This window comes from Lissotriton vulgaris, chromosome 1_1 (assembly GCF_964263255.1).
Source record: "Lissotriton vulgaris chromosome 1_1, aLisVul1.2, whole genome shotgun sequence".
NCBI classification, from domain to species: Eukaryota; Metazoa; Chordata; class Amphibia; order Caudata; family Salamandridae; genus Lissotriton; species Lissotriton vulgaris.
The window spans coordinates 884,917,049-884,944,058 of NC_141685.1; the positions used below are offsets into that span (position 1 = coordinate 884,917,049).

Below are 27,010 nucleotides of genomic sequence, written 5' to 3' on the forward strand. Positions count from 1 at the left end.
TGTCGCCTGCCACTAACACACATTCGTCATTGGCTAAGACTGATAGTCTGCTACTCGTGTAAAACATGGTTAAACATGGGTTGGACATAGGTGAGTGTTCCAGGAACACCTATCTGGGGTGCTCGCGGAGGGCTTGGAGAGGGAGCACTACTCTCACCGCAAGAGGTTGTAAAGAGGGCTTAAGTGTGGAGTGTCTCAACTCCCAAAGCTTTGTGAGATGTGATGAAAGGGCCCCCAGGAGACTTCTCCCAACAGTAGACTCATCTGAGAGGGTATTCTCTGCAGGGAGATCCGTGAGTCTGTTTATCAAGCAACCTTTACTCCAAAGTGTCCCTTCCCCGGGGTGCCTCCCACTCACGGCTCTCACTCCTATTTTAGATCTTCTCTTCAATAGGTTTCTCCATCAAAGAAGATTCATCTATAGGGGGGGTCTCTTCTAAAGGACTCTTGTCAGAGGGAACCATCCCATGAGGCTATCACCCCAATTCTCTCCTTCAAAGACCACTCAAGGAGGAATTCCTCTACCCGGGATTCTCTTCTCTAAGGTGAGGCAGAATGGGGGTTCTGCATTATTTTTCTCTCTCCACTAGCAGCATCTATTTTTTTTAAATCTCTCTCTCTTCGGGGGAGTCTTTCATTCCCTCGGGGACCCCTACTTCAGAGCTATCTCCTCTGGGAAAATGGGGGAAACAGAAGTATTCTGCCTTGCAAGGGGGAATCTCATTCAGTGTTTATTCCGCCTACGTGAGTTCTTTATTCCAGGAGGCTTCTAATACAGAAGGTCTTTCCTTAAGCAGTCTCTACACGAGGAGAGGGTCCTATATTTTCCATGAAGGTCTCATCTATAGGTGGGAGATTTCAGTATGGGCTGTGCTATGTCAAGGTGTTTTAACCAATGCTACCATGATCTAGCATTTGCCAGGCGTGAAAGGAAATGAACTGCAACTCCCACCATGAGCAGAGCACTGTGCGGTGTCCTTCTCACTTCACCCAGAACAACATTTTGTTTACTGAAAGGTGGAGGCGTAGTGGTAGAGAAAGGACAATAATGTATCACCCTGGTAGGAGCACACACAAAGGCACCTAAAGTCACTTATTATAATTTAACAAGCACTATAATCTTACTTTAAGACCTCTGCGTGGCGGAAGTTTCCTGCCTTCATTTGCAAAGGCTCATCTAGGAAAATAAAGAATAGACTTTGGAAAACATACCTCTGATAAGTCACTACATCACAGGCGAGCTTCGGTCTTGCCTACGTGTCCTCCAAGTTCACCTGATTTTAAAATTTACGTTTTCTGTAGGCAAGATCGCAGTCTCCACACTTAGTGCTTAGAAAGTGCTAGCTCTTATAGCAATGAAAAGAGCTACAATTTTTTCAGCAAAAAAGGCAATTTGCTTATCTTTTGAGATTCTGTAGGAGCCAAGATCCGGTACTTGACGATTTTTTGGAAAAACCTCAATTATTTTTTAATATGGCAAGTCTCCAAATGTTTGCTTTAAAAGTTCTTTGGGTATGGTACGGAAAGCTCAGCACACTTTTGTAGTGAATTCTTCCTGTATGTTCTATTTTAGGAGTATATTTCCGAAGTTGAAACATACTGGCTCTTCCTGTGTTTATCAGTACATTTACTGGCCTTGATACACAAATTACTGGCCAGGCGTGTAGAATAGAGGCCAAGTAACAACTTTGGCAGGTTATTTGTATTTTTTCCACTTTCCTAACCATCAAAAACAGGACAAGCCTCTTTACCAAGCATTAGGAAAATTGAGGAAATTTAACATAAAGACAAAAGAACAGCAAGTGAATTATACGATCAGAAGGAACTTTATTTCAGGGCACACACAAACTATTCTTCAGTTTGATACCACTGAAAGGTAATATACGTGGAGTAGAACAGTGTGTAATACTCAAAGTAGCAGTGCCTTTGTTACAGTTACCATCTCCGTAGATGCTTTGAGGTGTCCTGAACTGGATGGTAAATGAGGAATGGACTGGGAAACCAGCAGAATGGACGGCTGCAAGAGTACATGTCCTCCAGTGAAAGTTTGCCAAATTCTCCAGTTCCTTGGATGCTCCGCCATCACCCGTGGACTGTCTATGATCCGCAGGTTCAGCCGGTTGCTGTTACTGTTGCCAGCTATGTTTGTCACAACTGCTTGAGTGGAGATGCAGACCTAAATTATAAGTATACTGGAATGGGATCAGGGGTTTATTGAACCTGGTAAATACTTATGACAAGGGGTGCAGTATTTACTGCGTATCAATATCACTGATGTAGTTTTAACGGGTGCAGAAAACACCTTCTATTCAAAGTTTCTTCTTAACTCTTTCGCTGCGGCGGCTATTCCGCCGCAGGTGACAGAACCTTTCCGTCACGGCTCGCGTGTTAGCTGTGCTCATGACGGAACGGTTCCGTCACGGCCCCGCCCGCTCAATTAAACGCGCCGCGCAGGCGCGAAATCAGTGCCGCGCAAGCGCGGCGGCCGGGCCATAACGGAACCGTTCCGTCATGCGCACAGCTCACCCGCGAGCCGTGACGGAACGGTCTGTCAATAGCCTCGAAGAGGTTAAAAACTAAGAATTACAAGCATATTCTCTGCTGTATTTTTCCTCCAATACATTTTTGCAGATTTAATCTGCAGAAATTTATGTGGGTAAATAGTGTGGCAGTGATCAGACTAAGCACCAAAGGAAATGAGGTTTACTGACTAATTCCTAGTTCCAAACAATTTCTCAGTTTGGAGCCCTAGTCTGGTAACAGCCCCTACCCACTACACTCATTAAACCAGAACCATTTCCTTTCCTTTTGATTCGCACTAGTTCCTCCAACCTTCTAGCTGCTCCTCTTCATCGGGGATGGATCTAGATTAAGAGGGAGAGCATTTTCCTTCCATGCCTTCGGCGTGGAAATAACTCCCACCTCTCGGATCATCTTGTTTTTAAACAGGCTTTAAACAATTGTTTTTTCTGCATTTGTGATTAATTTTCCATCTCTCACTTTTACTGTATTCCCTTACTTCCCCATTATAGCGCCATGATCCCTCACTGGAGTATTCGTGCAACATGTATTTATTAATTCATTTAGTTATATTGGAGTTCATCTGTTTGGCTTAAGATGAGCTTAGTAAAACTCCAAAACTCTCCCCCTCTTCCTTGAACTGTTGTCAGTCAGCTCAAGAGAATGCAAACACTGTCCAAAATAATTTGCTTTCCCTGATTGCAGCAGTGGTTAGAAAAACAGCAGCTCAAGCTTCTTAAAAAAGCAAAATAAATCCAAATGATGATTCAGCGTGTTTTCATCACTCCAGCGAGGAACTGTCTTTAGCAGGGCTATCTTCTGGGTGCCTGAATGGGCATTCTGCTCAGATCCCTAGCTTTTGCAGGTGCCCCACACCACACACCTGCTGCAAATTATATTCACATATTTATAAGGCAAGTCCGACATTTTATTTTTTAATCACGAGCTCAGAATTCTGTAGCTGCCATGTTGCTTCTTTACATGGTGTCTTTTTAAATTACATTCAGGTGATTTGCCACCAGGCAGAAAAAGATTACATGAGGCCCCACATTAAGTTTTTTGACCCAAGCCCTGAAAAAAAACCTCTGACAGTTCTGGTCTTTATGGAGTGGAGTAGTCATCATCCTTGCCCACTATACTTCCAATTAAGTTCTACCAGGCAGATTGAGACAGTGATTTTAGGTGTATTTACAGGTGATAATAGCATCTTAGCAAAATGAAAGCAGGTTTATATCCATGCAATAAGTTGTATTTTTAATACCTTGCCATGCATGAAGGGCTTTTAGTTGTGTTGAGCGTCAACAGCTGCAGTTGTTTGACCAACTATAATTGCTTTAAGTAGTTTGACAAACTAATGAACACAAAACTAAGGACCTACAGGAATATGGCCTGCAGAGTATCAACTTAAGCACGGTTAGGGGAGTGCAGATTTTCTGCTCTTAACTGTTCATCTACATACGTTATTGATATTGTGGAAGTTAATGTCTTGTTGCAGGTCGATATTTCAAAGTGGATATTGTGGTCCTTCTCCACTCCTGACAGCACAATGAATGAATGAATGAAACATTATTTATATTGCGCAGCTATGCCCAGTGGGCGTCAAGGCGCCTAGTCCAAATAACAACTGTACGCAGAAAGAAACAGGGCTTACTTGTATGCATTGATAAAGAGCCACGTTTTCAATGACTTCCTAAAGAGGTCAAGGGAGGGCAGTGATTTGATTTCCAGGGGGAGTGAATCAACAGCCACAAAACTGAGTGCGCAGTCTTCACCCTGATGGTGACATCTGCACATTACAGGGCGAGGAACCACTGCAAACATTCACTTGGAGCAGACAGGATAATGGGTATCCTCCTCAAACCACGCCCAGTTGAATGGCTGAGTCCACTGAGCACCTGGGTGTGAAGCTGGACGCTCCATCACAAGCCTAGGTGCATCATTTCCGGAAGCTGTACCAGTTTTCCGTTCCATTGGAAATACTAAAATAAAGCCCAGTACAGAATGTGTGCGCTTCCGAGGCACCTGATTATGCCTGAATGCCCATCCGAAGTATCCATAGTCCCACAAGACAACTCCACTCTGCAGCCCCCCCTACCACTGTTGGAAAGTAAAAAAACGATAATGCTGGGTGTGAAGCGGAAAACACACAGAAAAGAACTGAACAAGGCTGTTTTTTTGAGTCAGACAAACAAAATGACCAACACTTTTGACTCTATTTGTGGTAAGTCCACTAGGAGAGGGAGAACACACCAAATACCTAGCCCCATATTAAAGGGACTGCCCCAATTGCGCCAACAGAATTGTGTATTTATACTCGCACCTAGAATCCCTTAGAACTATCCGGCTCAGTTTCATGTGAAACTGGAAAATGAAGTAGTTTGAGGTAGGAGAATTGAAGTAAATACCCTTTTCGCTTGCAAAATTGGTACGTTTTCCTTTTTTTCAACTTCCTGAAATTGGGAAACGTGCTAAGTACCACTGACGACAATGTATTGGCATGCAGCTGGTCAGAGGTTTTTATCAGGAATGAATTACCCCCTTTCCATCATGGCAAAGGGGGCCATTTCCTTGGTGAAAGGGTGAAGATGACGGGTAGAGAGAGGGGGCAGAGAGAGACAACTGGAGAAGGAAGCTAGAGAGAGATGGGACACAAGGAGCAAATGCCCACATGCATCAAACTCCCGTTTTGCGATTCCAAATTTGCGATTTTTACCGAATCGCAAATATGGAATCGCAAAACGGGATGCATCATTGAAAGTGGATAATATTTGCCATTCGGTAAAAATCGCACTTTTTACCGAATCGCAAATATTATGCGAATTCCAATTTGGGATTTCGCAATTCCCATTGATTCCTATGGGCCAAAAGGCCCATAGGAATCAATGGTAATTGCGAATTCGCAAATTGGAATTCGCAAAATGTTGATGCATTCCATGGGTGCAGGGGGGGTCCAAAGGACCCCCCCCTGCACCCCAGAAATGTATTTCAAAATGGATGTTTCACACACACACATGTCCTAAGGACATGTGTGTCTGTAACATGGAAGTGTTTAAAATGCTAATTTGAGCATTTTAAACATTTTTCGCAAATTACCACGAGGTTGAACCTCGTGGTAATTTGCACTTGCAATCTTCAAGATCGCAATTTTTAAAAGAATGATGCATTGCATTTAAGGAATCGCAAAATTGCGATTCCTTAAATGCAATCGCATTTTTGAAAATCGCAAAATTAGCGATTTTCAAGAAAAAGCAATGATGCATCCCAAAAAGCATTTTTGGAATCGCAAACGGCCGATTTTAAGGAATCGCACCGTTTGCGACTCCAAAAATGCTTGATGCATGTGGGCATTAGAGATGGAAAGGTGTGTGGGCATTCTGAAAAACAAATGGATACGGGAAAGGGCAGTGCATAATTTGTGCCAGTAGCTGTAAGTGGGTGGCACCAGTTCTCATTTTGGGGGCTGGAACTTATTTTTCTTCATCAGACGTTCACCTAGTCTGATATAGTGTAAGGACAGAAAAGACAGGACGGAGGAAGAGAAGTTCATGAAAGCGGTGACAATGGGAGAAAGCAGAGCTGCAATAGAAGCTGCACAGTTGAGGAAAAGAGACCCAGTGAGTAGAGTGGCAGAAAGAGGAGGTAAGAGGTGGAACCAAATCAAATCACAATTATATATCCCGGGTATTCATCAACCCTGGGGGTGTCTCATAAAAATAATAATTATTATTTTACAAAGTAAGCACTGGAGAGATGCACTTGTGCTTTGGGATGAGGGCTTCATAGTACAGAAACGATGTAATACAGTATTACAGTGTCCTGCAAAGAGCTTAAGGGAGTAGTTGCGCCTTCACAAGAGCAGAGTGCAGCAGAAAGAGAAGAACATGAGGGTGAGTGTGAGGGAGGTTGCGGGGCGATAAAAATAATAGAGAAGGTGAGAGATACGGCAGAACTGCGAGGAGAGATAAAAGATGAGGAGCAGAGGAGATGAAAGGAAGAAAAGGGATTTAATATCGAAGGAGAGCGATGGAAAAGGTGGTGAGGGATGCCTTGGGAGGTAGGAGGAGATGAAAGAGGAGATGTTAGGAGAAATGAGGAGAAGCAGAGGGAGTATAGAGAGAAGCCTGAACACTATCAGTGGGTTTGACATGGAAACAACCGATTCTGATGAGCATGGGGTGGTGAGCTCTAAATGAGAATGACGCCCTCATCTAAAGGCCTATTCCGTGTCCTGTCAAAGGACCAAAAATACATTCTCATCTTGCAAACATTATTCGTTGCTTTACTGGTAATGCCATTTTTTAACTTCTGGACTCCTGGTGTAAGTTTTGAAGGTGTCCCAACATGGTAAAATCCCACTTGTGGCCTCAAATGAGGCTTCTAGTGACTTTTTACAATTGTTTTCCGTTCACTCTGCCAAGTAGTCTCAGGCATCAAAGTGTAGACATGTGAAGATGGTCTTGGTCAGTCATCCAGCGAGAAGCAGCGTGGTGCATTCTTTAATCACTCTGTGGTGCCACCTTGATTGTGAAAAAGTATCATTGGTGAGGGCACTGCTTGGAAGCCATTGATCCGACTCACTTAGGTGGTCAACAATATGTGTGTCCCAATCTCCAAATCCTGCAGATGGTGGCAGACAATGATGAGATGCCATTCATGTGTCTCTCTCTGCACCCAAGCTATTTGAAGTCAACACACAGTCACCCTGATGGGCACTTTCTGGTCCACGCCAACAACTGCTTTCAGCTGCTTAGGAGTTCTGAGTCAGAAGAAAACTTGTGATTAAGCAATACCTCAGCAACATTGTTTTCTAAGACATCCTGTGATCTTGCAAGTTGGTAAAAATTACCATCAATATGCAAAATGTCAGATCTGAACCATCCAATTTAGAAAAGGATGCATCCAACTCACCCGTTTGTTTCTCTATGGTTAGGTTCAACTCAATTAAAGAATCAGTTTCGCTCCCATCAGAACTCAGGGTGCTTGTGGCCAACATCTTTCACTGGACAGTGCACTTTTCACGACCCCGCTCTTCCCCTAGCACCTTAGAACGGATGTACTTGAGATCGCTGTTAACGCTGGGTCGCCGGGCAGCTGGCGAGACCATGCCATAGGCCTCTCCAGCCTCTTTGAGGCGGCGCCGTACGTGGAAGGGCTTCTGACGAAAGGCCTCACCACCCTGCTGCAGGGAGAGCCGGCGATGGAGGGCAGGGCTCATCTCATGGGGCAATTTGGCCAGGCCAAGGAGCACCCGGAACATTTCATCCACATTGGTGTTCTTCTTAGCTGAGATCTCCAGGTAGGCACCATTTTCATCGCCTGCCACAAGGAGCTCTGCCTCATCCATCCGCACCTGGCGGCGGTGGCCTTCGGCTCGGTCACTCTTGTTGCCGCATATGACCATCGGGAATGAACCTGGCTCCTTGGCTTTATCTTTAACACATGACTTCACCTCTAGGATCTGGTTCCGCAGCCTCTTCACTTCCTCAAAGGATTCACGGTTTTCCAGACTAAAGACCAGAATGAAGACATCACCTGGGTGGAAAAGGAGAGATAAAGAAAGTGCCTCAAAAATGAAACCTACAATAAAAATCTAAAATATTGACATTGGATAAGATTCTCTTAAAAGTGAACTCGAAAATGGAACATAATCACAATTTTACATAAAAGAATGATAAAAGTAACAATGATCAGTACACTGGGAAAAGTGAACCTAAAATGAAAATACAAAATAAACATTTCACTAAAAAGAACACAAAGCAAAAAAAAGGAACTAAAAATTAAATGAGGCACGAAAACTTAAATAGGGAAATACAACGCACTGATGTTAAGGCTAACCGGGAATGAAATCTAGAGCTCAATGAAGATCCTAAAACCAAAACTAGACTACACTGTAATTAGGAATCAAAACAACCAATGCAACTAGGGATTAAAACTGAATAGTCATTAAACATACAATTCGGAACTGTACCTAGGAACTGAAATAGTAATTGTGAATTCAAACATAGTGACATTTTAAACTAAGACTAAAACTGAAAGGGAAAACGAAAAATAAAATTGCAATTTACAAGTAAAACTGAAGCAAGGTTCTAACAAGTAAGTAAGAATCAACAGTAACACTGGAATATAGGAATACAACTCAAAATAGTTAAAACTAAAATTGATAGCCAAAACTGAAACCAGGCTCGAACGTTAGGAATTAATGCTTACAAATAAAATTAGCATTTATGCAAACTTAAGCAGGCCCTTAAACAGAAACTAAAAAGTTATGATGCTTCCTGATAAGCGAGGATAGAGAGGAATGGTTTCTCAAGGTACCCACCTCCCCTGTCATAAGAAGCAGATAGTGTAAGGCGAATGAGAGGTAGCCACTTTCTCAGGTAATAGAGGAAATGATATGTGGGCTGTTTCTAGAGAAATGCCTATTTCATACCCATCTTATGAAGGAGAGGAGTGGCGCAGCGGCCGGAGTCGCTTACTCCGGAGCGCAGGGCTCCCGGTTCGATCGCTGGCAGCAGCTCAGCTCAGCATCATGTGACTCTGGGCAACAGCTCACTTAATCTCCCTGACGGTCCCAGCACCTTGAAATCCTTAAGGAGGTGATATGTTTGCGCTTTACAAATAGGAATTATTATTATTTAACTCTACGTATGGTACACAGGCTCCTTGCCTCGTCCAGTTGTCCTATTGGGCACACTGGGTGGCATCCTTTTTTTCTTCGGGACCATTTACAGGATTATAAGATGGTTGCTGATTAAAAGTGTGCACCTGGGATTAGAGCCATTAATATGCCCCCAGATATGAGACAGCCCAGTTCCTCAGCTTCCACTTCTCTACCATGGCCCTCTCAACCTGGCAATTTGGGTCAATGGAGATGTGGGGTCCCCATGTGATACTAATATGCGAGCCAACTGTATTGTGGCCGCTTAAAGTACACACAGGGGAGGACAAGTACAGCTCCCAGGGTAGGTGAAGGCCTGGACTCCGGTATGGAGACAGATGAACAAGTACTGTTTGCCTGGCAGATGCCCAAGGATCTTCCTAAGGGAGAAATCACAGTGTTTAAGGCAATCTTCTCCGCAGAGCAAGAAAGGTGCGTGCCAGGCCTGTAAAGCAGGGCCATTAAGAGATGGAAGTATAACTCTACTGGTGAGGGCTGGAAAGGTCAGGCAGATAGATGGTGCAGGTCATCCTGCCAGTTCACCCATCCAGGTTCCTGCTCCTGGGTTTTCAATGAGAAGGAAAAGTATATTTCGGAAAGGTATATTTCAAAAATGCATGCCAATGGGCGGCTCTGTGTCCAGAACATACTTCGAGATGATCAGCTCCTTACTGGAATAGGCATTACACTAAACACGCGGGCAAGAAGCTGGGGGAGCTGCACTTCCTGGACAGCTTCTTTTTTGTTTGAATCTGTTTATCCTGGACATCTTCCTCTTCATGGATCAGCCAGACACTAAGGAGTGCAGTAACCCTCTTGAGGCTTTCAAGGTTTTGGCAGAATTCCTAGCTGTCCCTCGAACAGAGGGAAAACAGTAGGCCGAGCCACCTACACACTGAGTTTCACTCTGTGGCTAGGGATTTCTGGCTGCCCCAAGGCAAGGCCCTCAACCATAAGGATGCATTAGCAATGATGTCTGGGCTTGAGAAGGCAACCTTCAGAGAGATTTTGTTCTGGGTGGGTCAGCTAACCTTCGCAGCCAAGGTGATACGTCTGAGGAGTTTATGTACAAAGATTGGCCTTGACAACCCCCATATAAAGACTAATAGCTGAGGTAAAAGCTGGCCTTAGAATGTGGGATATGTTTCTGAGCAAGTTCAATGGTACTAGAAATTGAAGTGATCCCTGAGTGACAGCAACCAGCTGATGTTATTGGCTCTTACATATGGAAGCAAGGGCTCTTAAACCATCTTATTGTATTGTATTGTATTGCAGCATTTATATAGCATTAACTACCCCCTACTTGGGACGTTGAAGCACTTGCCTTCATACTACACCTTTAAGGCTGTTTGGTTGGAAGGATGTTAGCTTTGTTTTGATCATATGTGGGACATCTTTCTATGTTGTGTGTCATGACCACCGAGGTGTGATTATCATGGTGTGGGGCGCAGCAGTGTCGTGGATGATGAAACGTGAGAAACAGGCACACAGTTTTATGGTTTTCAGTATGCTAGTTGCTTTGAACACCGTTGGAGGTTACTTTAGGTTATTTCTTAAGATTATTTTCTACTTAGCTGGTTACTGCACTGGGGTGTCCAATCTAATATTTTGTGTATAGTTGTGGTAATGAGCTGGTACGGTTGGAGGCAAAGTGAAGTGGAGAAATCTATTGGGATTGGACATTGTTATCATCATCCCATATCTGTTATCACAAGATGTAACAAAGCATTCAGATCTTTCGGACATGTAGTGGTGTGCTATATTAAAGTCCTTCGAATTGTCCAGCAGTTTGTGACAGATCTCTTCAGATATTCCATGCCTGTTCATTTGGTGATGTCTGTTTTTTTGGCAGTACAGTAATGGTGATGGATAACCACTGTAGCAGATATGCCTTATGTGAATGTAATAGATATGAGTTACAATTTGCTGCTGACCACTGCGTATTATGGTCTTAAATCTATCGTGGGCCATAACTGTTCTATATACAATAGTTAACTACATAATGCCACAGCCAACCCTAGGTCAGCCCTTTTGAGTTACCTTCATATCAAAAACAGTATGTTGATTGTGTTGTTTTCACTCTGTGGGTTGTAAGCGGAGGCTTGTGCTTGGGGTGTGACTGTTTTTGGGCTCTGTTGCTGGGCTGTGGGGTGGAGCGGTTATTTAGGAATTAGCCATGTTTTCATCTGTCTTGTGAAAGTGTATATACTCCTGGGCGCTTCTAATGCTGGCTTGTAGAGAGTTCCAGAGTTTGGCAGCCTGTACTGAGAAAGGGCCTCCTTCGGATTTCTTATGGTAAGGTGGTATGATAAATGGTGCAAAACTGGAGGTCAGTGTTCTTTTGTGGTTGTATTGCTTAAATTTAACTTGCAACTATAGTGGTCCTTTCAATGGGAGTCTCTGTGAACAGTGCAAAGGGCGTTGAACATTGCCCTTCTAAGCTATATGTAGTCAGTGTTGCGATCGTAGGACTGGATTTATGCATTTACTTAGGCAATTATTGATGGGCAATCAGGTGGTCCACAGCATGGGCTGTTCAGAGGTTTAAAGACCAATTACTCTCGAGTTCTTCCCGATTGTCATGCCTTTTACAACGGGCTAGAGTGCTGGACAACTAAAATGCTAGCCTTTGGTCTGGGAACTATGCTGAAGTACAGCTGCTAACTGGTGGGATGACTGGTTTTCAGTTAATTCTGCACTTGATGGGACACTTGGTAAGGTGGCAGCTGCAGTTGAGCATTGAGCAGCAGGGCAGGCATTATGCAGGAATGGAGAAAGAAGGTACAGAGGCACTGTCCTATGTTTATTGACAAAAGATATGTGAGCTGGCGCCAGAAGCAGATCTGGGGAAAGTACTTCCTGGATAAACTGTGGGCACCGGTTGGTTGGATATCAGTGAGTTAGATGAGTATATGCTGGTCACAAAGTATAGGAAAACATAAGTGTCTGAATAAATTCATATGGGTGTCTAGTATGGAGTACTTAAATATGGCCTATGACTTGTCAGCAGCAGTTCAAGCTTTTGTGGAGTGGCCCTACAGAACCAATAAGTTAAGGGCCCACCTAGCGGCAGTGGCATCATTTGCCAAATTGGGGAGTCTTGAAGATCCAACAAAGGAGAATTATCAGAAAGCGGTGATGAAAGGTTAGGGCAGGTTGAAGAAACCACTTCAGGATACCAGGACTAACTTCAGACCATAAGGCTCAATTTTGGATGGAATGCCGTGCATGTGCGCATTGGAGTTCGAGATGTTAGTCTCCTTGATGGCTTTCACACTAGTATTCTTTGGGACTTTCTGGGTTAAAGGTTGGTGTCCCCATCAAAAAAAATCCACCTTGAGGATGGGCTCAGCTGGGGTGGAGGGGAGTCACATTGGGGGATGAATCCATGGCAATTAGGCTGAGAAATATTCGAGCTGCCAGAGGCTAAATAATTAGGCTGGCTTGCCTAAAAGATCCTAAATGCTGCAGAGTCTGCCTCCTAAGTGTGTACATGGACAGAAGGCCTAGGAGGAGTTCGTGTCTGGGCAGGAGGATTTATCCCCTTTGACCGTATTCCAATATCAGGCAGTCTTGATGATGGACATGGGTGGGCTGGGGCAGCAGCCTCCGAATTTTGGAACATTCCTTTTCATTGGGCCAGCATCTATGGCGGCCTAGGAAAGCATGCATGAAGAGGATATTCTAAAGGTTGGTTGATGGGCACTATTAGTTCTATGTTGAGCAGGTTCCTTGGTAACGAGGAAATGGGGACCACGTTCAGGATTTCTTTCTCTCCTACAGAGCTTTCAAACTTCTGTGACCATACCTGAATTCCCCAACTCCACCCCTTTCCCTCAACTCTGCCCCATTCAACATGTAGACCGAAGTACTACTCTACTGTAGGAGAGTAGGGTCTGCTTCCTATGGTCACCCCCACTTTTTGTTGTGATTCTCTGGTTTTCCACTTTAGAGTGTCTGTGGACCTGCTAATCAGGCCCACAGCCCAGCTGTTCTCTCTCTAAATTGATACCATGTACTTTAGGTACATACCAGATTGGTTACTGGGTCACCGTTGTGAGCCCCTGTATAGTGTACCATAGGTACCCAGGGCAAAGGTGCACACTAGGCCTACCAGGGGCTGCAGCATGTATTGTGCCACCCCTGGTTTGCCTTCCAAACTAACACCACAGGTCTGTTCACACAGCCTGGGTAAGGTGGTGTAATCACCCCTTACTTAGATATAGAATACCTATATCTATATATACATATCGACACATATACACCTATAAGTCACTCCTATGGCAGACCTTAACAATCCTGGAGGCAGAGTGCTTGGTTTTATGTGAGAGGGTGCCCTAGCATGAGCTGAGCCCCTCTGCAGCTTTCGGAACCATCTCCTTATAGCTGTTCTATGATATAGCCGTACCATATACTCTTAAGTGCATTATAATCCTCGCGGTTAACGCTAACTTTGGTTTGGCTTTATCAAAACATGCCGTGTAAGGTGTCAAACACTTTGGAATACTACCCCTGGCAGTCCTGGCGGCGGGGGTAGCCTTCCACCCTTCTAGAGGGAGAAGACATGTAGTTACTGGCTTACCCGGTTAAAGTTAAAAAGAGCCTCAACATCACAAAATGGATGCTGCTGCCACAGACACAAGTCTGACCTCCTGTTGCTGGACGAAACTCCAGCAGGGAGGCCTGGACAATAGGTTTCCTGTCCAGGGAGGTGCCAGCACCTCCCCAGATAGGCTTTAGTGTATTGGGGCAGGGAGGACTGCATTCAGTGAATGCTTTCCAGACACTGCCTGGGGCACACAAGGTGCTCCAGGCATTTCCCAGTTCAAACCGGTTACTGGGGCACACTGCCCCAGCTCTGGCGCGGAACTGGACAAAGGGAAAGGGGTGTAACACCCCCTTCCCAGGTCCACCCATACGAGGGACCTTAAGGGTAGTCTAGCCCATAAACTTAGTATAAGTATAGGAGCCCAGTCACTAGTACTTTGAAACATAAATCCATTTTGACTGGAAGATGGAAGACATCTCCCTTGTGGTCAAGGAGTGACCACCCTGTTCAAACAGCACCAACAGCAACTTTGCCGGTCTGCATTTTCGAGGCTCCCGCCAGATCCCGAAGAATCTGTGACACAGGACATGGACTTCCAGACATCTCTGACCCCGACCTCCGCTCACAGCAAAGCTGAGATCCATGGCAGACATGAGAGACGTGGGACCTGAACTCCTGGACATCCTGCATTTTGCAAGCTGCACTCACTTCACGAGGATACTCGAAGTAGTGCATTGGGGTGCATGAATCCCCAGATCCGAGCATCATTTGCACCGAAGCTCAGAGGCCCCTACTTCACGAGTGACCCGTAGGCCCCGCTTTTGCATTTCAGCTCAACGCGTCTTTGCGGTTCCTAGTCTGTTGGCTAGTGAGCCCCCCGAAGACTTTCCTTTACATCTAACTTGCTTTCCTGTTTGCTCCAAACTTGCTCCAACTTCCCTACAAAGGAGAAGTTCCTCAGACCTTGCTGGTCTGCACCAAAATCAAACTCGACATCCTGCGTGCGTTGCGATTGCCAAGGCTTGTTGGGTCCAGTCTGGATACCGACCCCTCAGTCAACTAGATCCTTCGTGGGACAGCCCGAATCCAGCTCCTGGTCATCGTCGACTCCTCCTGGTCCTCGTGGCTGAAGAGACAAACTTGAACACAGCACCACTTTACTGATCCCCTTTAAACTGCACTGCCAAAACGAATCCAATGAATCAAGTTCATGAACCTTTTAACTTTTTCCACATTTTCTCCGTGCAACTTCATCTTTTTTATTCTTAAATATTTGTCAATTCATTTTACTCATTTTCATTGCCGTTCAATCTTATTCAAAAAAGGCCCAGGAATGCCGTTTATTTCTGCATGTTACGTTTTATTGGTCACCCAATGCATTTCGGGATGATTCCCTTCTTCGGGGGTGTGCCTATAATGCGAAAAGAATAAATCACCTAGTGTTTTACATATCGTGTTAAAAAGCATAAAACATACTGCTCTCGTTACTTATGTTACCCTATAATCTGCTTTTTATGTGCTAGTTTCTTAAATACTGTGCTTATCCAATGTTTTTATCATAGGTAAATATCCCTTTTATCTTTGTTACTTTTGCTCAGCCAACTCGCCCTTTCTTACTGAATCGCAACATCAAATGCTGACCAAAACATTCATTGCACACTTTTAAATCAACCAACATACTATTCATGTTACCGTGCTAACTCTGAGTGTGACCAGTTTACCGTGGCATGAATAAATCTGTCTCTGTATCAACCTCTTGTCAACAACTCCTTTTCCCTTTCATGCTGTTAACCTTTCTTCCGCAGTGCACGCCGCCGAAATGCTGGTGCTTGTCCTTCCAAAGAGTGTCTATTTAACTGTCTCTGTAATCACCCGACATCTGGTGGCCTCTTTCTATCGCCGCTCTGGTCACTGGAAAGTGACCCAGACTCTGTCTCTTCTGCTTTCAGGTTCTACAGATCTTTGATCCACCCTTGGATTCACCCGGACACTTTTCCTCTGGTCGCCTGCAGCACTTCTTTGCAGCTCTCCATTGAAAACGATGAAGAAACTCGACACGAAAAGACACCTACGCACCCAGCTTCCCTGGGTGAGGTAACATGAGTACTCTGGTGCTCCCGTGGGTCTTGACTCTTGAAGTGTCCTAGTTTAAAAGGTTTCCATCGTAGTCCATCCGGAAGTGTCCTTAAATTGTATATTTGTAACTTCTATGTTTCCCATATAAAGTCAATGGTAACCCGCAGCTGTGTTTAGTCACTGCACGCGTCTCCCGTGGGTATCCTACTTCCTAACCTTTGGTTGTTTAGAGTAGCCCCAGCGCTTCCACAGGCCCCAGGCCCGCTTTCTAATTCTCTCGTGGTTCTTATACCACTATTTTAGTATATGGTTTGTGAGGCCCCTAGGGCATAACGTACACTGTGCAACTTATCGTATAGTAATTGAGTAACTTGTATTGTACTTTTACCTCTGACCTCATAAAAAGTGCAGATGGTTTGTGTTTATAATAAATATATATATATATATATTTGATATATACCTTGTGTGGTGTCCTTTCATTTGGTACTGAAGGGCTTATAATTGGTAAAACAACTTGCTTAATACGCTCTCTGAAGTCTTAGCCTGATGACTGCTGGTCTATGCTACCACTAGGATAGCGTTCTATAAGGTTGACTTTACAACCACCATCAATAAGGGTTGATTAGACGTGTGCAAGGTGCCCACTAGAACTAGTGGACATCATATGCTAGGCTAACTTCTCACATTGGTGGCAGCGGTGGGATAAGAGCTTGCATTGTTTTACCAAATAATCTTGAGAATATCATTTGAAAGATCATATCAAGGTACCTGTAGGTACATATGAATCAAGTCTTACATACATACGATCTACTGAACTTAGCAGTTGTAGGTGGTAAGGGCTTAGCACACCCTGACTACAACTCCTAGAAAGGTTCTAGTAGGAAAACAAGTATTGTAGTTAGGTGCACACACCACACCACACTAGTCATGTCTTTGAGAGCAGGAGGTAGTGCCTCTCTGCCAGACGTCAGCAACTTGCAGACAACTAAGTATGACACATTCTCTTTTCAGGAACTGAGAAGCTTGTGTGTTGTCAGAAAATTAAGACAAGGACAGAGTCCAACCACCCAGCACCTGATAGAGCTGTTAGTGGTAGATGACTTAGAAAAAGCATCAGACCCAAAAGCACATGGTATCAGGGAGGGCCGCCATTCTTCATCAGAAGAGAGTCACCATGGGAATTCCCCACTGGTCTCTGAAATTGATGAGGATGTAGATCAGGATGAGGGTAATGAACCTAACCTGAACACAGGACTACCCGAGGGTGGAGATGGCCTAGGAAGGCCTCCCTCCATTCCTCCACGTAGGCCTAATGATGTGCCTAGAAGGCCCAGATCCCTTGCCAGTGGATCTGAGCATTCTGACTCATCAGTAGGGTCCAATGCCTCTGCTCAAAGGAGAATGACTTCCCCTCAGTGAAGAGAGCATAAAGCTAGGAGGAGAGAAGTCAAGCTTAGGATCAAGAGGCGAGAAATGGCCCTTGCCAAAGAGACCCTGGCTCTTGAAAGAGAGAAGAAATTGTGTGGGCCAGAGCCCACTGGTGGCAGCAACAACCCTAGTGGTAGGGAAAGGTCTCATGACCATAGAAACCTGAACAAGATTGTCCCTCCCTATCAGATTGGGGATGACATTCACAAATGGATAACTGCTTTGGAGAGGGCTTGCAAAGTACAGCAGGTACCCCAAAGTCCGTGGGCAGCAATCTTGTGGCTCGCCTTTGCAGACAAAGGAAGAGACAAGCTCCTCACTGTTAGAGAAGAGGATGCTGACAACTACAATGTCCTGAAGAGTGCTCTAATAGATGGGTTGGCCTAACCACTGAGCAGTACAGGTTGCTGTTCAGAGATACCCAGAAGACACAGACTCAGGACTGGACTGTTTTTGTAGATTGTGCTGCTAAGGTTCTGGAAGGTTGGTTACCGGGCAGTAAAGTAAGTGACTATACAGGATTGTATAACCTTATTATGAGAGAGCAGATTCTTAATAACTGTCAAAACCAGCTATTGCATCAACATGTGGTTGACTCTGATTTGACCTCTCCCCAAGAATTGGGTAAGAGGGCAGACAAATGGGGCAGAACCAGGGTGAAGCAGAAGGTACAGAACGAAGGTGGTGATCAGAAGAAGCAAGACCAAAAGGTGGGGAGAAAGCAAAAGACATGGGGCCGATGTAGGTAAATCTACATTTACCACTTCATAAATACCGAATCATACCGAATCGGTATTTATGAAGTGGTAAATTAGAGGGGGGGAGATGTAGGTATTTCAGATTCGGTAAATACCGAATCTGTAAGATTCGGTATTTACCGATTCTGTAAATACCGATTCGGTATCCCCCATTGCTTCCTATGGGCCTTGAAGCCCATAGGAATCAATGGGCACTACCGAATCGGTAATTACCGATTCGGTAATTACCGATTTGTGCAAGGGTGCAGGGGGTGTCACTTTGACACCCTCTAGCACCCCCAAAACAGGCATGTGAGCCATGTGGCACACAGACATGCCCTAAGGGCATGTCTGTCTGTCACATGGCATAGGTGTGCATGCACACATGTGCATGCAAACCTGGATTCGGTATTTTAACACCCAATTGGATTGGGTGTTAAAATACCAAATCTGAAGGGCCTGTGGGACAGAAAGTAGTCCCACCTACATCACAAATTTAAAAATCGGTAAAATTACCGATTCGGTATTTTTGCGATTCGGTAATTTTACCGAATCGGTAAAATACCGAATCGGACAAAAAAAGGTCCCCTACATCTCAGTAGGCCAAATACCGGTCGGAAACGGCCGAAATCGGCCGTTTCCGACCGGTATTTGGTACCTACATCGGGCCCCAGAAGTCTACTCAAGGTCCCCAAAAAGCTTCTAATGGTGGGGGTTCCCAACAATCTAAAAAGAAAGAAGGCCCAAAGACACCCTGGTGCAAAGTATGTAAGAGTAATACTCATTGGACCAGTGATTGTACCAAAAAGGAGGCAGCTCCAACCACCATTGCCCCTAAGGCAACTGTTCCCCCTAGTTCAGCTCCAAGTGGTGGTTCTCAACAGAAGGGTGTAGTAGGGATAACCCTGGGAACTGAGATGGATTCTGGCCTAGTCAGAATACCAACTCAAGCTGTTTTGATCTGTGATGGGGACATAATCATGTCCTCTATTGTGAGTCGCAATAACTTGGGCAAGTACAGACAAACTCCTTTAATTAATGATAACGTGGCTCAGGCCTACAGGGACCCATGTGCTAGTGTCACAATGGTGACACCCAGCTTTGTGAACCCTGAATAGATCATACTAGGTGAAAATTACCTAGTGACCAATGCTAGCAATGTCACTACCACTCACAGTATGGCAGTTGTTAATTTCTCCTGGGGAGGGGTAATTGGCTTCAAGAAGGTTGTGGTTAGCTCAGAACTCCCTGTAGAATGTTTGCTTGGCAATGACCTAGAGACTTCAGCCTGGTCTGAAGTGGAGTATAGGACCCATGCAGACATGTTAGGAATCTCAGCACATGTCCTTGCTGTGACTAGGTCACAGGTCAATAATTGTAACACTGAACAAGCACTGGATTCTGGAATAATTGACCAGTTGCCTACCAGGAGGAGAGGCAGTAGGGTTAAAGCAGTGCCTTCCCCCCTGCCTCAGGAAGAGGATCAGCCTTCTGAGGAAGCTGATTGTGAGACCCGGGAAGGAACTGTCCTAGAGGAGCTTGAGCCTGATCAGGTTGAGTTTCTTGGGACAGGGGATCTTCCAGGGCAGATCTGAGGCAGGCGCAGTTGGACTGCCCTTCCCTTGAACCCCTCAGACAGCAATTTTGCTGCTGAGGCTGCAGGGAATGCTAGTGGGAGCCATAAAACGTATTGGGATGAAGGGCTCCTGTATTCAGAGGCTAGAGACCCCAAGCCTGGAGCTTCCAGGAGGTTGGTCATACCTTTGGCATTCAAGGGCTTCCTTTTAACACTAGCCCATGAGATTCCTCTTGCAGGACATCTTGGCCAGAACAAGACTTGGAACAGGCTTGTCCCTGTCTTTTACTGGCCTCACATATCAGAAGACACCAAGGAGTTTTGTCGCTCTTGTGTCACCTGCCAAGCCAGTGGCAAATCAGGTGGCACCACAAAAGGCCCACTTTATTCCACTACCTGTGGTGGAGGTTCACTTTGAACGTGTAGGGATTGACATTGTTGGACCAATGGATCCCCAAACAGCCTCTGGCATAGATGTATTCTGATGGTAATGGATCATGCCACCAGATACCCAGAAGCTATTCCCCTGAGGACCACAACAACACCTGTTGTGGCAAGAGCCCTCCTGGGAGTTTTCTCAAGAGTGGGTTTCCATAAGGAGGTTGTCTCAGACAGAAGTGCAAACTTCATGTCTGGATACCTGACTGCAATGTGGAAGGAGTGTGGAGTGAAGTACAAGTTCACCACACCCTATCACCCACAATGCAATGGTCTAGTTGAGAGATTCAACAAGACCTTAAAGGGCATGATTAAGGGTCCCCCTGAAAAGCTCAGGCGGAGATGGGACAGCCTTCTGACCTGCCTTTTGTTTGCTTATAGAGAAGTCCCACAGAAGGGGGTTGTCCACCACCCTTTTGAACTTTTGTTTGGACATCCTGTAAGAGGACCCCTTTGTCTGGTGAAGGAAGGATGGGAGTTACCTCTCAAACTTCCCAAGCAAGACATTGTGGACGATGTACTTGGTCTCTGCTCCCGGATGGCAGAGTACATGAAAAAGGCATCCAAAAACCTTGAGGCAAGTCAGGAATTTCAAAAGGCCTGGCATGACCAAAAGACTGTGCTGACTGTTTACCAGCCAGGACAGAAAGTGTGGGTGTTAGAGCCTGTGGCCCCAGCAGCCCTCCAAGATAAGTGGAGTGGACCCCACACTATTGTTTAGCAAAAGGGAGACGTCATTGGGACCAGTATTGCAATGCTCGGAGGTCCACCCTACCATCTGGGGGTGGGGGAATGCTGGTGAAGCCGGGATTATTTATGGATTTGTGGGGGTTTAGAGAATGGCGGTTAGAGGAGCAGACGCAGTCTGCGGCCATTCCTCTCGTCTGCAAGCCACGCCCCAGTGTCCATTTTCTTAAACCTATCCTATACTTGCAAAGTAGCCTGCACGTGGTCAGCTTTGTTTTTGTGCTGATTATCTTTTTACTTTAATTCTTCAACATAACGCGAGGTGTTTTCAATACATCTAGCAGCAGTATTAGATTTCTTTAATGATGATTCCTTGAAACTCAGTAATTTCTCTGGAATTTTCATATCAGAAGCACGAATAATCACTGATCCCTAATGATCTTTTCATGTAGATCTCTAAATCTACATGTTGCAGCTAAAGTTCCTAATGCTACCACATACTGATCCACTGTTTCACACAGTAACTGCGCATGAAATTGTGGCGCTCTACCACCACACTTAACTTTTACCATTGTTCCCCTCAAGCGCCTTCATCACAAATATATAATATATACTCATCATTCATCTCCTCATCGATATCAGACTCTTGTCATCACCTTCAGCGCGTCACATGCCGCAAGGTAACGTTTTTAAAACTTTCCTGCCTTCCACCCCTGAACTATGCTTTAACATGGCCAGTTTTCTTTTAGCAACAAACACATCTCCACCCATAGCCTTCAGGTCTCAAACGATTCGCTTCATTCTTCCCATGGCATGACTGGTTCACCTAGGGTAGACAAAAACGTGGGTGGAGGTACAACTGACTGCATTTAGAAATAATAATACTACACAACAGCCTCCTCCCCATCACAATACAAAGTCCCCACAACTGTCTGTACAAATCTTAAACAATGAAAAATAGTCACCATCGTCACAAAGAAATAAAGGAGTGAGTCACTGTTGTCTATGGACTCCTTTGTCTGCCGGTCAGTGGACTCTTCTCCTCAAAGGATTTGTGTCCCCAGGAAGATCTCTTCTCGCTGTGTTTGTAAATCTTCTGCACCGTTTAACTCCACACATGTCAGAGCATCAGGGCATCTAATAGAACTTGCCTAGAGAACATCCAATGGAAAGTGACCGGACTCGAGTCAATGGGAAACGCCGTAAGTTAGTTCTTACTTTCCCCCAACCAGTCCTGGCTCATCTCCCTTTAATAAGACACCACCAAATGACAGAACTCCTCCCCACTGTGTCTCTTCCTTCTTGCAATGATTAGCACTCTTCTATCTTCGCCTTCTACCAGGTAAGAAGGCATAAACCAGGAGCTCGAGAAAGAGGTGCACCAGCCGCCCTGATGCGAAACAAACTGCTACTCGGAACATCACCACACGAATGAGATAGCCACACTAAGCATGAGGCACTAGCTATGTGTTACCCAGGTCAGACAGCACCATTGCTTTAGCTTAAAAGAATGAGCCAGGCTACTGTCACTGAAGTGGCATAATTCACCATACCTAAATCCATGTAGTAGTAAAATGCAAGAATCATCATTTAAAGTTTTATCACCCTAAGAACCTCTACCGTAGCAATGGGGTTTCCAATTCGCATAGCACCTGCCTCATCAAGAGCAGGTAATTCCGCAGAGAATAAATACTAATCCCCCACTTAGGGATTCATCAGGACAGTCATGTATAAGTTTGATAGAATGAGTGAAAGGCTTTAAGATTTCCCTGTTCAGTTGTCTTTCTGATTCTGACTTCATCACTCACTTTCAGTAAAAGGCACATAACTGTCGGGCCTTTGATAGCTTTCTAGCTAATAATCTACTTGTCTTGCTGTCACATTGTGGCACTTCCTCACATTTTCAGTTGCCCATATCTGCCTACAACCTGCTATCAGTTTTCACATGGTGCTTTGGCTGGGCTTGCCTTGTTTTTAGCCTCTAAAGGTTTCTGCATTTCAAGGAGTATAGATAACAATACATTCCTCATTGCCAGGTGCAATACCTCTTTGATGACTGTACCCCTAAATACTGATGTTAAGATGTTCCAGAACACACCCTTGTTAACCTCACCTGTTTCACTGAACTTTAAGTACTCATTAATATGTTTATGGACTGTATCTACCACTATCAGGTCCTTGAATAGTCACTCAATCAACTTTCAGCTCCCGCCTTCCCGTCAATCTCCCAGGGCTGAACATCAGTTTCTATTTGAGCAGACCAGTAGGGCCAGAGGACCCAGATCTATAACCTCCAATAAAGGGACAAGAGAGGCATCTACCAAAAGACAATCTATCCTAACATATGCTTGGTGTGTCACACAAAAAAGAGAGAAGTCTACAGCCAGGGAATGGCCATGCATCCAAGTATCAATTAGTTCTATTTTGTGTATCCACTACTTGACAAGTGAATTGGAGTGCCACCATAGTTTTGTTTGGATTGATCCGGCTCTGTGTGCATGGCCAAATTCTTACATCCCCATAGGCTCAAGGTCCCAGAGGTAAAAGCTACAATATCTCTGTAATTAATCTCTTGTAAAGGAACAACTCCTGCCCTTGACTGAAAGCATATATAATGGCCAAAGAGATTGGCCAAAGAGATTGGCTGACAGACCAATGACCACTGTGCAATGGCCTTCTCTATCTTTTTAGACCCTATCTCAGCTTACAGGCGGTTAGCCTATATAAGTATCCCCACTTCCAACACCTTCGCATGTGTGGAGGAGAAGAATTGGTGTTTGATTACCCATGATCTCAGACTTTTTTTGTCTTCCTATATGAGGCTGGTTTACACATATCTGCCTCCCCATTTCCCTGTAGTGTAAGCACAAGGCTTATTCTTTTGACTGGGCTGTCCAATCACCTAATGTTATAGTTATAGGCAGTAACTGTAAGTGCCATAACATGTTTATACTCGGCATTTCATTCTAAAACATATGCCACCATTTTCACTGAGCGGTACAAAAGGGGGTGGTGATGGACGGAGAATCTGAACCAATCAAACACTCACACCCAGTCAACAGATCTGGGTTTAATCCATCACCGTTCTTTAGCCCACTCTGCCACCCCAGTTCAGACATGGCCATATATTTTCACTGAGCCCTATCCTGAGGGTCATATTCCCTAACTGACATTAGTAACTTGTAGGCCTATCTCTTGAACTTTTCTTTATTAACCAAACTAGCCCTCCTCATCCCCTCTCTTCAGAGATCTATGAGTGATCCTCCTCTCCACCCAAACTTTGTGTCAACAACACTTTCCAGAACATTACAGAGAAGGACATCTACCTCTATTAATCTGCAGGCTTTTAAAACTGTACATAGCTCTCTTCTTATCCAACTACAGCTGGAAAGTAAATCCATGGGGTGTATAGCCACGTCAACACAAATCACCCCATCCTTACCCAGGCCTGTGGCCATAGCTTCTACTTGCTAGCCCTCATCTCACCTCCAAATTCCCCTTCCACCGACTATCATTTAAAAAATAAATCTTCCTTAGCATTTTAATATTAGAGACATACACAGTGTGTATCGTAACACTACCCACTGCATTCAAAACTATTCATGAAGTCCTGAACAGGATGCCTAGTGTCTCAACACGAATATCTAGAATAAACGCCTCCCTCAATGCCCCATAGGAATGACATAGCAAATTCTCAAAAAGAAACAACATAACAAATCCAACAAACCATAATACCCTAAAACCTCTCTCCAACCCCACCACTCAGTGCTCAATGTGCTGCTTCCTATTCCCTTAACAAAGTATACCAGACAGTGTCATGGGTCCCCGTTGTATATCGCACTAATATATTCACTATGTTCACCTGGCAACAAGCACTCTCACACATTAGCCAGGTCCGGTCATAGGTCAGGTGAACTTCACTCAGTCTATAACAATTTTGGCCTCATCCTCCGTTGCTGCTGAGGGAGCAGAGCCCTCCTCGTCAAGGCCACTAATCATGGCATCCCATGCCAGCAGGTCATCCACAAGTTTATCGTCGCATCTCACTTCCTTCATGTAAGCTGCCTCCACCCAAGCCCATTCTATCATGTCCAGCAGCCAGTCCACGGTCGTCAGGTGTTGGGCTCTCCACCGACTATCATTATACTTTTCCAAGGTCCTGTGCTTCTGTGTCAGAAGTTCTTTTAGTTCTTTGTAGATGCTATGCTTGAGCACCTCATCCCTAATGGGCATGATGTCCACTCTAGCTGGCTGCTTCCAGCCAAGTCTTCCTGTAACTCTGCACCATCTCTCTCTACTGCCTGGAAGACTTGAGCAGGGAGGCAAGAAGTTTCCCTCCCTCTCCGGCATCAGCCCCAGCTTCAATCCTGACCCTCCTACTGGAACAAAAGTCGAAATGTTTTGCTACAGACGTTCATCACATTGTCACAGGTTTTAAAGCATCTGTGATTGATTTAAATGTAGTTTTGCCAATGGGATTTCCGATAGTTCCTGAAAAAGCTGATGTTGGTTACCGTTGAAGTTGATTGGATCTCCCAGGGTAGCCTCGGTCAGTTTCTACTTTTCTGCAAAGACGCGTTATCTCAACAACACATCTGGGAGGACATTTCTATTTGATGTGAATGGGGCGACTCTGTGTGTTCAGCGAAACTTGATCGGCTCTTCCTGTGACGTTTCCAGTATAGCATCAAAGAGATCCAGCACAAAATGTTCAACTGCTTCTTTCTCGATCTCCTGTGCCATACCTCGATATAAATATTGTTGATTTGGAAACGGTTTTCAAGGTCTTCACACTACCCTTGGAACATGATATGCTGTTACTCGAGCGGCGTCATTTGGTCCTGTAAGTGTTCACCTGACAATCAGTTGAGGTTCCATTGTCATTTCCATTATGTTGACCCTGTCTCTTAGATCAGTGATATACTGTCTGACCTCCGTCAGATCACGTGCCAACTCTGTTTTTCCTGCTTTGATCTCCTTTTTTACTTCTTGCAAGGCCTGTAGCAGAAAAATGTAGTGATTCCTCCTTGCTCCACGTGTGTTATTATACCTGAGTGGTCTCATGCCTTAGTCCTGTTAGCGGTTTGCATACTCCCTTCTTGTTGCTGGGCCTGTGGGGTATTCTCTGCTAAAACATCTCCTTGATGTTGGAGTTCTTCCTATTTCTGCCACTAGTCACCGCGTAAAAAAGTAGGATACCTAAAGAGTCAACATGAACATTCTTCTCACGCCACCCAAGAGCTATCCTTCGTTAAGGTCCCCAACGTAGTTCACATTAGATGCCGATCTCCTAGTGATATTCCCCGTTTCCCAATGAGGGGCACCCAAGGATGCCACTCGGGCTCACAATAATTAAGGGTGGATCTTCAGCACACCACAGGAGATCTGAATGGGGGGCACACTTTCTGTATTTAGACGTCTCAGTGTTCCTCCTCCCATTGTGGTGGCAGATGAAGTCCAATGTGTGCCCCTCACTGAGCCCCTTGCTACCCTCCCTGAAGCCAAGTCTCACAGGTCTCTCTGACATTTATTTAGGGCTACAGGGAAAGAGCAATGTGTCCTTGTGTCTGCCAATAACCCCCAAAATGGCTCACTCATTGCTTCAATCTGCTGGCCCCCCTGCCAACAAGGGCTCTTGGCATAGCATTCTTCTGTTTGTTAGGTGGGGGCGTCCATCAGGGCCCGATGGCCTCTTACAGCAAGTCATGGCGCAGCTGTAGAGTAAGAGTGGCAGGGCACCCTGCTCCTCTCCTCACTCCTCAGGGGGTTACTGACTCCCAGGTCCGAAGCCGCGATAACCCCTCAGCAATTCTGGCTATGTTGTGCCCACGAGCTGGGGTCTGACAATTCTACATGATAGTCGGGGTGCCTCTAGGGGTGTAGCTTGTCAGTAAGATTTGGGGGGGGAGAGCTTCTCCAATAGTATAATATGCCACAAGCAGGGCACATGAGAGGGCCTTAAATAGCAGTGAAAAGGGAGAGGAATGTGTATCTGTATTGGTACCATGTGAAAGAAATCACAAGATATTGTTAAAAAAACATATTTTGAAGACTTTCAAAACAAAGATATTGCGAGAGACTGTGTATGTGTTTTTGTCTGTGTAGATGTAAACACTCCTGGAGAAATCTGAGAAATATCCTCGCCATACCCAACTTAAAGCACCTTTACCCAACTATCTACCAGTAAAAATATGTATTAGGGGGGTGTAACCCCTTCCCCCGAAGCTACACCTCTGGGTGCCTCTTTCCACTGAGTCCAGACTCTGACGATATATGGCATCTACATGTGGCAGCCATCACACTGGATTGACCATGTGACCCCCATGGAGGGCTGCTGTTGC

The 27,010-nt window shown here is 45.0% G+C and overlaps 1 protein-coding gene and 1 long non-coding RNA gene across 3 annotated transcripts in view; one reads left to right on the forward strand and one right to left on the reverse strand.

Annotated features, from left to right (window-relative positions):
* LOC147748102 (uncharacterized) overlaps positions 1-27,010 on the forward strand; it is a 367,443-nt gene that overhangs the window by 336,756 nt on the left and 3,677 nt on the right. For both annotated transcript variants that reach the window (XR_015308627.1, XR_015308625.1), the window contains exon 3: positions 15,677-15,816. This is a non-coding gene — a long non-coding RNA (uncharacterized LOC147748102). The remainder of the gene's footprint in view (positions 1-15,676; positions 15,817-27,010) is intronic.
* RASD2 (RASD family member 2) overlaps positions 1,335-27,010 on the reverse strand; it is a 74,225-nt gene continuing 48,549 nt past the window's right edge. Inside the window, exon 3 of the mRNA XM_086958711.1 lies at positions 1,335-8,052. Coding sequence (XP_086814837.1) covers positions 7,517-8,052 — 536 coding nt within the window. The 3' untranslated portion in view covers positions 1,335-7,516. The remainder of the gene's footprint in view (positions 8,053-27,010) is intronic.